The sequence below is a fragment of the Musa acuminata genome, chromosome BXJ3-10 (genome assembly GCF_036884655.1).
Source record: "Musa acuminata AAA Group cultivar baxijiao chromosome BXJ3-10, Cavendish_Baxijiao_AAA, whole genome shotgun sequence".
NCBI classification, from domain to species: Eukaryota; Viridiplantae; Streptophyta; class Magnoliopsida; order Zingiberales; family Musaceae; genus Musa; species Musa acuminata.
This window is the reverse complement of record NC_088358.1, coordinates 22,288,485-22,304,175: the sequence shown is the minus strand read 5'-3', so window position 1 is coordinate 22,304,175 and position 15,691 is coordinate 22,288,485. Positions and strand designations below refer to the sequence as shown.

General features: G+C 36.3%; 2 protein-coding genes across 3 annotated transcripts; both read left to right on the top strand.

Moving 5' to 3' along the window:
• Positions 1–4,246: 4,246 nt before the first annotated feature.
• Positions 4,247–5,536, top strand: LOC135582400 (uncharacterized). The gene is made up of 3 exons (XM_065170398.1): positions 4,247–4,551; positions 4,642–4,723; positions 4,807–5,536. Exons 1-3 carry the CDS (start codon positions 4,447–4,449, stop codon positions 5,277–5,279), a joined length of 660 nt encoding a protein of 219 aa, XP_065026470.1. The 5' UTR covers positions 4,247–4,446; the 3' UTR covers positions 5,280–5,536.
• Positions 5,537–6,041: 505 nt separating this feature from the next.
• Positions 6,042–15,205, top strand: LOC135651876 (ultraviolet-B receptor UVR8-like). 2 transcript variants are annotated; one of them, XM_065172441.1, is made up of 9 exons: positions 6,042–6,198; positions 7,195–7,465; positions 8,819–9,012; positions 9,087–9,134; positions 10,180–10,252; positions 10,777–10,948; positions 14,048–14,479; positions 14,561–14,752; positions 15,058–15,205. In XM_065172441.1, the coding sequence occupies exons 2-9, from the start codon at positions 7,213–7,215 to the stop codon at positions 15,119–15,121; spliced, it is 1,428 nt and encodes a 475-aa protein (XP_065028513.1). In that variant the 5' UTR covers positions 6,042–6,198; positions 7,195–7,212; the 3' UTR covers positions 15,122–15,205. The 2 variants fall into 2 exon arrangements, with proteins under 2 accessions (XP_065028513.1, XP_065028514.1); XM_065172442.1 differs by lacking the exon at positions 6,042–6,198 and adding an exon at positions 6,226–6,332.
• Positions 15,206–15,691: the final 486 nt, after the last annotated feature.

Sequence of the window (15,691 nt, the reverse complement as noted above, 5' to 3'; positions counted from 1 at the left end):
TCACCTATGTGTCTGATCCCCATTAGACCCTTGTGACGCTTAAAGACAATATGAGATAATGGTTTTGACAATGGATCTGTAATATTATCTTCGAATGGAACTCTTTCCACTGTTACATCTCCTCGGGTCACGATCTCTCTTATAAGCTGGAACTTCCTCAGAATATTTTTTATGAGACCTGGGTTCATTCGCTTAAACAATTGTCCTGTTGTTATCGTAATATAAGGAAATTAGCTCCTCGCTACCTAGCACAACTCATAGATTTGTGATGAACTTCTTCATCCAGACTCCCTCCTTTGTTGCCTCTACTGCAGAAATTTACTCCGCCTATGTGGTCGAGTTAATAGTAGTATATTGCTTAGAACTCTTCCAGCATATTGTTCCTTCATTCAGGGTATACACATACCCCGAATTCGACTTGTTATCATCGATATCGGACTGAAAACTCGAGTCTATGTAGCCTTCAACTCTTAGGCTACTACCTTTATATACTAATAAAAAATCCTTAATCCTTCTCAAATACTTAAAGATACACTTTACTGCTTTCTAGTGCTCCAAGCCTGGATCTGCCTGATACCTGCTCGTGACACTCAAAGTATGCGCTATATCAAGTCTGGTACATAGCATAACATACATGATAGACCCTATCGCTAAAACTTAGGGTATCATATCGATGTTCGTCCTTTCGTCAGGAGTCTTTGAGAATATACTCCTAGAAAGCGATATCTCATGTCTCATCGGTATGAGACATCTCTTTGAATTTTTTATGCCAGACCTGGACTGGGACAAGCCAAGCATTCTCTTAGATCTATCTATATAGATCTGAATCCCCAAGATATATGATGCTTCCCCTAAGTCCTTTATGGAGAAGTGTCTAGATAATCAAGCTTTTACAGTGGTTAACATTCCTACATCATTCCCAATGATAAGATGTCATCCACATATAACACAAAGAAGGTGATAACGCTCCCACTCACCTTCTCGTATATACAAGCCTTGTCTTCATTCTTAACGAAGCTATAAGATCCGATTGTCTCATCAAATCTCATATTCCAACTTTGGAAAGCTTACTTTAGACTATAAATGGATCTAAACAACCTGCACACCTTATTTGAGTAGTACTTTGACATAAATCAATCGGGTTGTATTATATATGCCTCCTCCTCGAGGTTGCCATTGAGAAATATGGTTTTCACATCCATCTACCAGATCTTATAATCATAGTGTGCTACAATAGCCAATAGAATTCAAATAAATTTTAGCATAGTTACGGGTGAGAAGGTTTCGTTACAATCAACACATTACCTTTAACGGTACCCCTTAGCCACTAGTCTTGCTTTATAAATCTCTATATTTTCATCTACTCTGATCTTTTTCTTAAAGATTCACTTGCAACTGATGGGTTCAATACCCTCGGGCATATCAATTATGTTTTAAACCTTGTTGGAGTATATGTAATCAACCTATCAATTGGAGTACATGTAATCTATCTCAAAATTCATTATTTCTTATCACTTCCCAAAGTCTATACTCATAATAGCCTCCTCGTAGATCTAAGGATCAATATTCTCAACATCCTCGTCTCCAATATGTCCCACATATCTCTCAAGAGGATGAGATACTCTATCGGATCTATGTAAAGTCGAAACTTGTATGTTATGTATATATGTTATGTATATGAATAGACTCGAGTTGTAAAGTGGTGCTCAAGCTCGGTTCTCGAACCTCGCTCAACTCTATCATACTCCCACTATCTCTACTAAGAATGTGTTCCTTCTCAAGAAACACCGCTCTCTTGGCTACAAAGATGTTTTGATCATCGAGATGATAGAAATAATACCCACAAGTTTCCTTGGGGTATCCCACAAACTTGCATTACTCCATCCTCGATTTTAACTTATCAGGGTTGTGTCTTTTAATGTGGGCAAGGTATCCCCAAATATTAACAACTTTAATATCGGACTTCTTCCCTTTCCATATCTCATATGGTGTAGACATTACCGACTTAGTTGCAACTTTGTTCAGAATGTAAGTTGTGATCTCTATGACATATCCCTATAATGAGATAGATAGATCAGTGAAACTCATCATACACCATACCATATCTAACAACGTACGATTCCTTCTTTTAGATACACCATTGAGCTGAGATATATAAAGAGGTATCCATTGGGATAAAATCTCATTGTCCTTGAGGAATTAAGTAAACTCTGTATTTAAATACTCACCTCCTCGATCTGATTAAAGAGTTTGGATACTCTTTCTAGTCTGATTCTCCACTTCATTCTTATACTCTCTGAATTTTTCAAAGGTATCGGACTTATACTTCATTAAGTACACATGTCAATACCTTGAGAATTTTTGCTCAAGGTATAGACATGAGCCAGCGATGGTACCGCTAGAGATGGTACCGACGTCCATCTCTGAATTTTTGATCTATGCATCGCCCAGGCCAGCGATGGTACCGATAGAGCTAAGATTCCTAGGCTTTATTTGGTGGTAGTATTGCCAGTACCATGAAAACTCGTGGATTTAAAATTTTGGCTTCATTTTTTAAGCCATTTAGGGTCTATAAAGACCCCACTAATGTTTACTTGATGCAAGAGGGGAAAAAGAAGAGAGAATAACGAAATCTTGAGAATTGAAGTTTGTAAACTCTCTTTAAAAGTATTTGAGTCTCTTATTCCTTGAGTGTAGGGGTTATACTAAGGAGGTATAAGGTCTTGTGTAAAAGAGAGATGTAAAGATTCTATTCTAAGCATGTTAAAAAGACAAGAGATGTGTAAAGGCTCTCTCGTAAGTCTATGAAAAGGAGAAGGATTGTAACAAGAGTAGTTGATCTTCGTCCATTTAAAGAAGATCATAAGTGAAAGTCGATGGTCTCTAGGGAAGAAGAATCGAGAGTGAACATAGGTTGGGATGATCGAACCATTATAAATCAGTTTGCATCCTTCTTGCCTTGTCTTGTCATTACTTGTTGATTTACTTATTCACTATCCTTACTCATATTTTCAGTTAAACACATTTCTGATACGAGTTTTATCAATCCAAAATTTCGAATTGAAATTTTATTTTAATAGCACTAATTCACCTCCATTTTAGTGCCTTCTGATCTTAACAGAAATGAGAGCCCCTTTATATAGGAGAAGATAGGTTACCTCGAAAGATAAGTAATAAATTTTTTTTTATATTACTTTCATATAATTATAATATTTATTTCTTATGGATCACACACAAAAATAAAATTTAAACTATTTACTTTATAAAAATTACATCACTTATTAAGAAATAAATAAATTAATAAATTTATAAAAAAATTTAACTTGTCTACATTATTAAAAAAATAATTTTAATCATTTCATTACTCACATTACATAAACAAGGAAGTTAATAATTTAAATAAAATAACACATTATTTATGATAATTAATTTATATAAAAAAAGATAAAAAATCATTGATGATTATAATAATAATTTAAATCAATAACAATAATATCATATTTTTAACTGTTTAGGACCGATTATATAAATTTTTAATTATCATTGACTTAAAAAATCATATATTTTGTTAAGTTTAGATGATATAAATTTTTACTTATGGTTTGTGTATTCATCTAGCACTAATAATATTAATAATTATATCTCACTAACACATCCGAATATCTTTTATTCATAATAATTTAAAATAAAATTAACTCAAAAAATAAACATTTCTCCCTCTGTACGGTCAAATTTTTTATCTTTCTTTCTAACTTTTCTCTATTCCATTAATTTGAACGTTAAATGCCTTCCAAGTCTCATGCAACGATGAGCTACCATATGAAAATTCTAAGTTGGCATCTTCACTCAAAGGTTCCTGCAACAACTGGTTCAGATGGTCGATCAGGTTCGATCGATTCTTCTACATCGACCTAATGACCAATTTTTCATTATAATATTTAATACTATCCATGAGAAAACTAATTCATTGACTTAAGAAACTTGAGATCTCATGATCTAAAATGCTTAAATTGGTTATAAACTTGAGATCTGGCATGACACAATCTCTCTCCTGATTTCCCAGTCTGGATTGCTTCAGTCGTGCGCCCAAGTCAGGAAGTTCACATGCATGCATGTGAAGGGTCGTCAACTCTTCTCAACCGTGGAAGACTTGAACAGGTCAACGCAAAATTAACACCCAAACATCTTATACTTCCAAGACGTACGTCAGTTGGCCTCCAGTTTCCTCCTTTTCTTTTATCTCGTCGTGTGTGATTGCGAGGTGTGCTACATCTCAAAGGGAGTAGGCAAAGTGCACAGATCATGCTTCGAGTGGCCTAAGAATCAAGTCATCAGCTGATTCCCTGAACCAAACGCTTCAGGATTTGAGGAGAGATCTGGCTGGCTTGTCCCTTTGCCCATTCCCTAAGTTTGTTCTTCGCTATGCGTTAAGTAACCATCCACTGCATGCGTTTAGAGCAAGTCTTGTTGCCTTCCTCCTTATCGTCTTCCTCCCTGCGCCAACTCTCTCCAGCTTCAGAACTCGGTCCACTCGAGCAAATGGCTAAGAAGGTGATCGGTTCCCCTCTGCTACTAGTTTTCAGTTTTGGTATCGTCTTCGTTCTTCTCGTTATCGATCATGTGGCTATGTGTTTGATGCAGACCTGCACGTTGATTCTGAAAGTAGACCTGGAATGCTCTCGTTGTTCCAAGAAGATCAAGAAAACCCTATGCAAACTCCAGGGTACGTACGTAGCAATTCTAAGATGTCATGGATCGTACGTGAAACGGTAGCTTCTTGATCGTGGATGCATGTCTTGTTTCAAGATCGAGCGAGGATCCAATCCATCGCCTACGACGAGGAGAACGGCACAGTCACTCTATCGGGCCCCTTCGATCCGGACTGCCTCTCCAAGAAGCTGTGCTGCATGGCCTACAAGGTGATCAAGGACATCCAGATAAAGCCCCCCCCGCCGCCTCCGCCCCAGAACCAGCCGGATTCTCCACCGACAACGCAGCCAGACGCTCCGGCAACTGCTCAAGATCCCAAGCCGAAGTTAGATGCGCCCGTCGATGCCCAACCCCCATCGTCCAAGCCGCCCGACTTGGTTTACCTTCCGGTTTTTCCGGCTTGCTTCTGCCGATGTTCTTGCTCCGAGGCACACCATGGCTGCTGCTGCAGGTGCTGCTCTTGCGGGAAGATGCGGAGCGATCCACCGCCGGTCTACGGCGGTTCGTACTGCCAAGAAATGAGGATCGTCTTCGATCAGGACCCACCAAATGCGTGCATTATCATGTAGTTTTTGCGAGTCTTCCTTCTTCCATATGTATTTTTCTTCGATCTTGTTTCATCTTGCTGAGCTGCTGAGGACAATAAGTGATGAATGACATGAATAAGACGATGATGATTCAGAGATCATCTGATCTGATGTGTTCTTCGTAATCGTGACAGTGAGAAGAAGAGTTCAAGAACCATTGGTTAAGGAAAAACTTGTCTCGTTGTTTGACTGTCAGTCTTTGTGTGTATTTGCCTCGACATGGGCTACACGCTTATCTTATTAATTGACGTACTTAAATGATTGGTGTACGCTTATCTTATTTGTTATTGAGGTTCACATGGTAAATTTATGCTTGTTTGCCTCCATCATTCTGCTAGCACAGATGGCGTGCCGTGCGTGACGTGCGTCGGTGCCTGACGAGGGCTTCAGCGGAGATGTGGGCCCCACGTGTCGTGTCCAAGCACATTTGCTACGCCTGCGGCTCGTGAGTTTGGGTGGTCGTTCATTTATTTTGTCTAACGTACGTATTTAGTCATCGGTTTCGTATTTAATTTGACATATATATATATATATATATCCCTCTCATTATATATTTTATGATGATATATATGCATTAGGATCTTAATTTAAATTGACTTAGAAACTGTCAACAGGAGTTTCATACTTGAGTAATATATCTGTAATATTAAATCTTACGGGCACATATGACATTTTAGAATATACAAGGACGGATGTGTAAAAGACCTCGCTTTCCGGTGTCCACCAGAATCTTCCTTGAGACCACCTTCCGTGTTGCCTGGTTCAGGTCCTCTTTCCCTAAATCTTGGAACCACCCCTCTCGCTGTCGTTCTTGACGGACCATCGATCCATCGCATTCACCTTCGATCTGAGGCTGCTCTTGCCCCGAAATATCATCCTCTCTCGATCCTTCTTCCACTCGGTAAGAATCATCCGTTCCTCCTAATCCTTCGAATTCTTGATCCGGCGATCTGAAGTTGACCCACCGGCCGTTCTTTGTCTGGAATTGCATTTGTTTCAATTGACATGGTTTTCAGCTACTTTTTTCTTCTTCCCGTATGTGGTGGATTAATACCCCCCTTTAATGCGCTTTTCGTTCTCCGACAAAATTTGTCGAGGAAAGGAAAACATGATGTCGTCATTTATGCTTCAACTTATCCGTTCATTTTCGATTGCTCAGATTGAAACATATGCCTTGGAAATATGCATCGTGAATCGGAGTAGGTACATTACTGATAAGCGATCGTGGGATTGGTGGAGCTAGCCTTAACAATATAACTAACCACTAACAGGAATTAGTAGCATGCATTGGTTTGTTTTGATGGTTGTTGATGCTGATGTATTCTACTTTAGATTTAGGTAGAATGTTGTGTAAACATGACAAGCTTCCTTTCTTGATTTTGTTTGGGGGGCGGAGTTGTTTGAATCATTTTGAATATAGCAAGAAAATGATTTGTTAGTTTACCAGGAAAATGATTTGGAATGGTTTCTCCTTGTAATCTCTGATATTTTTGTGAATATGCTGGCTGATAAGCGCATTGAGTCGATTTTGAATGTCTTCTCTTGGTAATCTCTGAACTTTCTGTGGATAGTCTAGATTGGTTTCAATTCAGGTGATTTTTCTGGTAAGCTCTTTGAGATTCGTTGGCAATGTTTTCTGCTTCTACCATGGATAATCTAAATTAGTTTTGATTCAGTGGTTATGCTAGTACGTTTTATTTGATATTACATTTGAGATGTTCTTCTCTTTAGTCCTTGATTTTTCTTTGGATGGTCTAGATTGGTTTTGATTAATGTGATTTTGCTGATAAGCTTTTGAAATAGATCTGGCATGTTTTCTCCTTGTAAACTGTGATCTTCCTATGGAATTTAGATTGGGTTTAATTTAGGTGCTTTTGCCAACAACTTTGAAATTTAGGTGTTCATCACATAAAAAATGGATATTGATGGGATACTTTCTGATGTCCGAGTGGTCAACCTCCCCACCAAGAGTGCGATATATATCTGGGGCTATAACCACAGTGGGCAGACAGCCAGGAAGGGCAAAGATTGCCATTTGAGAATTCCAAAGAGTCTTTCGCACAAGCTCTTCAAGTGTGCTGGAGGAGATAATCTGAGATGGTTGGATATTGCTTGTGGCAGGGAACACACTGCAGCGGTAGCCTTTGATGGGTCTCTATTCACATGGGGTGAGTGTTTTTTTTTTTGCAGGTCTATTATTTGATCTTCGGCTGATACTATTTTTATAACTTGTGATGATTTTTCAAAAAGGGCCACCATAGTTAGATACTTCAATTATTAATTTTTTTTTCCTGAAACTTGAATTCAGAGTGTCAGAAGCCTTTTGCTTCTTTTACATGATAACTTGTATTAATGTCAATAAAGTGTGAGCAAAGAAATATTTAATCAACTTTGAATAAAGAATATGTGCACTGCATCAAATGTGTCAACAAAATATTATAAATTTCTGTGTGGGCATGGGGCTGCCGACTGAATTAAAAAAAGATAAGGGAAGGGGGAAGAGAAATATGAGATGAAGGGAGAAAACGAAAAAGATAATGGGGAGACTTATCTCATGCCTGCTATATGTTTTAATGAATTCCTCTTTCTTCCCATGTCTTCTCTTGTGCCTCCACCAGTTCTCTTGTTTCCTCGTTGATTGTTGTTTCTTGTTGCATGTCCTGAAACCACAAACAGCAGAAAGTGTCAAAACCATGGAGGCTGGTTCAGTAAACCAATTCCATATATTGTTTCTTTAAACCAACTGCTAGTTATGTTAATCCCCTCTCTTGAACTCCACTCTAAAAAAAAAAAAAAAAAAGTAAAAGCATATACCAAAACTATGTCAACACTCATGTTGCAATGTCATGTTTGTATTTATATGATCATAGCATCCGGTATGGTTGCATGCATCTGAAAGGGAATCCATTAAATTTATATTCATTTAGGAAGCTATTTAAGTTATAAGAGATTGGTAAAAGAACTAAAAGATTAATGTTATATTATCATGGAGCATGTACTACAGTTTAATGTAATGATTTTGATGGACATCATAGTGATAAGGAGGAAACACAAACCAGGTCTGCAAGCAATAGATCTGCTTGCTTCTTTTTTTATAATGTTATCGACATCAATTTTTGTATATATATGTTATGTTTACATAGGAATACTGAATTATGTGTTTGCATGGGTTCTATGTGAGGTGGTAATATGAGATCTTAGTATGAATTTGCATAAACTCATATGAGGCCACATATACAGAACATAGACCATTTTTTGGAGCACTGTTTTGACAGATGTGTTAACCCAAGGATTATAAACTTGCAGAAAAAAAAACGAAAGTGTTTTTATGTATCAGCTTGTTTTTTATAATACTTGATCAGCTTCAAGTAATAGTTCCAATGATTTCATTATCTTCTTTTGGGATATTTATCTCAGAAATATGCATCACTTCCAAGATGGCCTTTGTGGTTATGATAAAATTTGTCAATTTTCTTATATAAACTGAGGGATTCTAACCAGCCATTTTTGTTTGATATAAGGTGCAAACGATTTTGGTCAGTTAGGAGATGGAACTGAAGAGAGTAGAAAGCACCCCAAGAAGATTAAGTCATTGCAGACAGAATATGTGAAATCTGTCTCTTGTGGAGCACATTGTACAGCTGCTGTTGCAGAACCTCGGGAAAATGATGGCACAATATCCACAAGCAGGCTTTGGGTGTGGGGACAAAATCAGGTAGCTTTCTTCCATAGGATTTTGCCAGCTCTTTTCTGTAACTCCAATTGTTAACATCATTTTTTTGTCTTCAGGGATCAAACCATCCACGCCTATATTGGGGAGCCTTTAATCCAAACACGGTATTCAATATATGAACATTAGCATATTCCCATCTGATAAGAACTGCCTTGGGGATTTTATGTTTTTCTTTGTCAATGTTTTTTCAATCTCAATTATCATTATGCTGCCATTTTTTCTTTATGTCCTCTATGCATATTAAACATGAATTATTTACATTGGTGAACAAAGTTATGTACTTATATCCAAAGTGCACTTTTTGGAGCTGCTTTTCCTTTGTGATCTGACTTCTGAGTAGTTAGTTCTTTTAGTTGATAGAGAAATAAAAAGTGAAGCATAGAGAGTGATGGAGATTATAACTTGGTTTACCAATCATTTACCGGAAGTTATTATACAATGATATACTTATATAAACTTGACTTTACAACATAATTATGGATTCTTTAATGGTTTAAGTAATGGTATCTTTTTAAAATGATTAGTGATTTAGTTTTAGAATATTAATTAGCTGCTTGTATTGACAATAAGGATTTCGTAAACTATGTATGCCCTTTTAGGTCATTGATTAAATTTGTAAAACAAAGTTATTATTTTTTTAATATTTTATTTTATATTTTCTCCAAAATTATATTATAATATTTTAACTTTTATATTTTCATTGTGCATCACAAAGGTTTTCTTTTCCTGATTATTTTCATATTTTTTTACTACTCTTTCTTCTGTTGTCATGTTAGCCTTCTCTGTTGTGTTTGTCTGATGCATTTGCACTTGGACCATAATGACATTAATTGCTCATTGCTTTTAGTGCATAAATGGTTATGAAAAATACTTTAGGCTCCCTATTAGTTCTTCTTGTGGAGTCCAAACTCTTTGCTGTCATATCGGGGCCTCACTTTTTCTTTTCTCTTTTTTTTCTGTCTAATTGATTTATTACTTGTGACAGATTATATTGTTGGAACTTGGAAACTCATCCTTGAATTTTGTATAAGTTGCAGCAGATGTTCTTATATTTCCCTTACTACTATCCTTTTCTGGTTTCTGTTAACTTCTTTAGTGATGCAATGTCTTGTACTCTGATTCAATGTGTGTAAATTTTTTCACCTGTAGGTTATGTGTCAAGTTTCCTGTGGGTCAGTCCATGTAGTGGCCTTATCTGAGGATGGCTTGCTTCAAGCTTGGGGTAATTATTTGACACTGATGACTGATGAGCTTATAACACTATCATCTTGGCACATGATTTAAAAATATTGTTTGGACTGGTACATATTGAACCAATATTTATGGTCCATTACCAAGTACCGGTAATTGATCATACAGCTTGGTATCACTTGTATACCATTCATTTTTATTCTTCTGTTCTTCTATTTGATGACACTGAATGTTGTAGGATGGCATACGGCACACTCTCTTAGATCATGTTCATCCAATAAGTTATTGTTTTTTGTATTCAACCAACATTTAAAACCTCATTTTTGCATTTCGGAGTTACATGTTGTATTTGTGCTTTTTCATAAAATTTTCTTATAGCTGAAAATTCTGAAACATGCTCCACATAATTTGGGTTTATATGCCTAAAAAATTTAAAAAGTAAAAGAGATAGAGAAAGTCAAATTTAAGCCATGTTTGGGAGAAAAGCCAGTAAATATCTTCCGAAACCTTGAACCAGGTATTAACTAGATACATGTTACTCTTCTGATAAACCAGGCTACAATGAGTATGGCCAGCTTGGCAGAGGTTTTACATCTGAAGGATTACAGGGAGCTCGGATATTGAATGCTTATGCCAGGTTCCTAGATGAACCCCCTGAGCTTGTGAAGATAAGGCAAGTGGCTTGCGGGGAGTACCACACTGCTGCAATATCAGAAGATGGTGACGTGTAAGTCATCTGAGAGGAAAATGGTTATTAGGGTTGTCTCTGTAGCATGACAGATCAGATTTTATGGTTTATTGCATGAGGCAACTAGCGTTTTGGATTTTGAAGTGCTTCTAACGTAGAGACCTTACTGGTTGGAAGATGAGAGGAAGTCATGGAACCAGGCTAGACCTTCAGTCTTCAATTAGTGTTAATTCTCATCCTAGTGGCATTATCTACGACTGGATTATACATTCTGGAGTTATCAATATGTCTCCTTGATTTTGATCTCTCATTTATATTCATAAATAACTTCTGACTAGTGTCTCTACTGTTATGAGTTGGTCTTATCATCAGGACATATGCATGCATAACAGGCAACATACCGATATAATTTTGTTAATATAAATAATGTTTGACTGATATCCATGTATCTCTAGTATATTTTATTCAAAATGTTGTTGCAACATAAAATGTTTTTCTTTTTCTGGTTACTTCTATTTCTTGCTAGGTCTGTATTTTTTTTCTTGCGCATACTTAAAAAAAAAACATATATGTTTTTCTTCTCCAAAATTTATTATTAATTATGTAGAAATCTAGGTTTTTTCATACTTGATAATTTTAAATGGTCAAATATTAGTTCTGCTCCTGTCATTTCTAATTTTTGTATGTTTTTTTTATACATTACTTGATCTTTGCTCTGCAGATTATAAGTTTTGGATATCTGATTTGGAATGTGTTCTAACAGCAATATTTTATTCTCAATTTCATTTTACACAAGTTGCATAATGCTTAAGATTGAGATTCTTTATGAAAATTGGATTGGTCCCAACAAATGACAAATTTGAAATGAATTGCTAAATTAATTCTAAGATGTTGAGATTTGATAAATTTTATATCCATTCAACTTATATTATGATAAGTTCTAGATCATCAATGAGCCCACCATAGACAATCCAATAAAAAGTTAGTGTTCTTCTTAAAGATTTGGCATTGGCATGTATGTTTGTCAATTCAAGAAAAAAATGCAGAAGGTCAAGTTGGAAAATTTGTTACACCAGAATTTTAGGTCCTGGAACTCACATTTGTTGGTCTTTCTGTTTGGATGATTAGATGCTTTTCTAACTCTAACTGTATCTGGGCATGCATTGTTTCACATCTTAGATTAGTTAGGAAAGTGGGTTCTTTAAGATGAAATTTCTATGCTAATGATACTCTTCCACATTTATCGTAGTGAGTCTTGATCTCTTCTTGAATGGATGGTACTTCTGAGTTCTGATCTATGCTAATGGTTACTTCCACACTTTGTCTCATTTGTTCTTGATCTGTTCTTGAATTGGATGTTTCCTTAGAATCTGGGTCCAAGTGATAATAGTAACATCTGCATTTCTGATGTTAAGAGAATATCTAATATGTTGTGCTCACATATACCCTTGGTTGCTCAATCTCTGAGTTATTTATGCTTTCTTTAGTCTGTCACTTCAAGAATAGTAAGTATTTGTCTGAATTGGTTGAATTAAATAATAATAATAATAATAATCTGTTAGTGAGGAATGTAATCATGTCCACCTTTAGATAACTTTTGTACCTATTAATCCAATTGCTCCTATGATCATATATAAGAAGGATAATGGAATTAACTATATGGTAACATCAGTGGTCAAGGTGTATGCACTACATAATTCGAATAAGTTCCTTTTTGTATGCAATAAGAAGGATAATGCAATAAGTTCCTTTTTGTATGCACTACATAATTCGAATTTATTGTTGTTTGCAACTTTTGCGTTATGTAATGCCACTACACAATCTCCTTTGTTTTCTGACTGGTGATAACTAACATTTTTTTTCCTTCTGCAAGTGTTTGGGGGTGTATGCACAGATGATCTGTCTATGTGACTAACATAAATATGGTATATTATTCATTTAGTAGTTGCTTGATCTGAAATGTTGTTTTGTTGATATGTTGTTAATGTTGCTCTTGCTGTTACACTGTATGCTGAGTCACAAGATTGACTAAGCCTCTGAATTGCAGTGAGGTACTTCTTGCTTGTGCTCTGAACACAATTGTTCCTGGTCTCTTCTGCTTCAGTGTTGCTTTTATCTTTTTTATTTTGGACTTCTCTTGGTGCATGCAATTTCTCTTTTGTCCAGGTGTAACATACAAACAATAATATGGAAATCCCATTCTGTTTGCTTTCAATTACAAACGTACTACGTTTTCATATATAATAATATTGAATTTGTCGTTTCCATCTCTCCATTTGACATTCATGACATCATTGGTTTCTCAAGATATAAGATGTGGCATATTTTTTATATTTTATCATGAGTTTTATTTTATAAATCTCATTTATTATGGTGTACTGTATTGAGTACTTGTTGACGCCTTTTGGTCATCAGTCAACAGTCCTGTGTCATTGATTTCTTTTGGCTTATGTGGCCCCTAGTCTCTTTCTAGCATGTTTTTTTTTTACCTTTCTGTCTCTATTTATCTATCAATCCATCTTTTATTTATTGACTGTCTCCTGTGATTAAAACTTTAGACATATAATGGGTCTGTTGGTCTTGTGCTTTTTGATATTTTATTATGTAATTTATTAACGCTTCCTTTATCATTGCCCTTTCCTTCTTAAATCCATGTGGTGGTTATTCTTCCATGTGTTCTTTCGATGTGGTAAAGTATATATGATATGTGAACTGTCCTGGTTTCAGTTTTTCTTTTTCGTTGATTCAGATAGTGTAAATTATGTAAACCTATCATTAACTATTATCACAAAGTACAGCATAAATAATTGATCTAGGACTCCATACTCTTTGATAAATATCGCAATACTACTGAAGTCTTTTACATTGTCAAAATTTGGAATTTTCTGAATGAGGCACCATGACAAGTTATTGATGCTTCAGTGGAATTAACTCATAAAGAGGAAGACCTCTTGTCCTGATTATTATATACCTATAACGTGTTTCAGAATCAGTGTACTCTTTGATTGGAAGCAGATGCTCTTGTTTTAAAGTGCCTCTAGTAAAAACTCTCATTCATTTTTTATTTGCATTTTTGCAATGATTATCCAATATCTATATGTGGACTTCTGTACTTCAAATTGTTGATTGATTCTCCAGGTATACCTGGGGGCTAGGAAGCATGGGACAACTTGGACATTGTTCTCCTCAGAGTGGTGATAAAGAGCTGCTTCCAAGGCGAGTGGTTGCCCTTGATGGTATAACCGTAAAGGATGTTGCATGTGGTGGAGTACATACTTGTGCTTTAACTGCCCAAGGAGCCCTTTACACTTGGGGTGGTGGGCAAGCAGGACAGCTTGGACTAGGTCCCCAGAATGGATTCTTTTCATGTGTTCCTAATGCATCTGATATGCTACTGCGCAATCTTCCAGTCTTGGTCATACCGAAGGGTGTACAGCTTGTTACCTGCGGGCATTCTCACACGCTCATCTCCATGCGAGATGGAAGGATATATGGATGGGGTTATAATAGTTATGGTCAAGCAGCCAATGAGAAATCGACATATGCCTGGTTCCCCTCACCTGTTGACTGGTGGGTTATTTTCTGGAAAGGTCAAAGTTTTTTTGTTTTTTTCTTATCTTGATTTCTAAATTTCTTGGTCTTTATTACAAGGTGTGTTGGGGAAGTCAAAAGATTGGCAGCTGGTGGTGGTCATTCTGCTGTGTTGACTGATGCTCACACATTGAAAGAACTGTGTGAGTTCAGGCTTGCAGAGAGTATAAATCTTTCTAATTGCTTTACAATTGCTGATGTTGCTTCTCGAACTGGTGCGGATTCCTTGGCACGACTGTGTGAAAGATATAGGTACTGACAAACATATGCTTTGAGATCCTAATTTTTTATAGGAAAACAAGAAAATTTGGTCTATTGGAACCCTGCATTTGAGGTTGGATGCAGCTATGCTTTAATTCCAGAAGTACTATCTCGGTGCAATTTACACAAATATATACTTTTGGAATTTTGGATTTCCCCTCTTGTTGCTACCAAACTGGGAATGTCTCAACAACCGGGAAAACTAACACATTCATATGTTTTATGAATTATATGTTCTAGTTTCTTTAGCAGGAATAACTTTTAGTTGGTGTTTTTTTGTGCGTGTGTGTGTGCAGGGAACATCTTCTTGAACAGGATAACCGTGACAATGAAGAGGAAGAAGCCAATCGAGAGGACTAAAACTAGGTCACAGTATTGGTTCATTCATCATTCAACTATGTACCATTTAATCATTGTCCATGACAAAAACATTATTCTGTTGACACAGACTAAAAACCAAAAAAAAGACTGGTACATTCATTAGACACATGAGTGTTCATTTCATAAATTCCTTGAATAATAAAGCAGATTGACCCTAGAAAACTATGCATTTGCCTTGACAATAACCACTATATGCATTGGTTGAATTACCTAGTCTATTTAGTTTTGTTAATCTCACTCGTGTAACTCCTCAAAACCTATTTCTCTTTGTTTCGGGAAGAAATTCTTTAGTTTTGAACTTGGCGTTGACATTGGCGAGATTTGTAACCTGAACTGTGGTTGCTACGAACTTGAAACCTGAACTGTGGTTGCTACGAACTTGAAGTTTGACGTTAGGCATTCGTAGGACTTGGTAGATTTCATATGTAGGAATGTCAATTCCAATCCTGGTTTTCTTTGCCTTATTTGTTATGGCTGGGTTAAGATGTAAGGAACAATCAAATGTCTACAAAACTAAGGTAGTTTAATTTGTTTGAGGGATGCAACCGT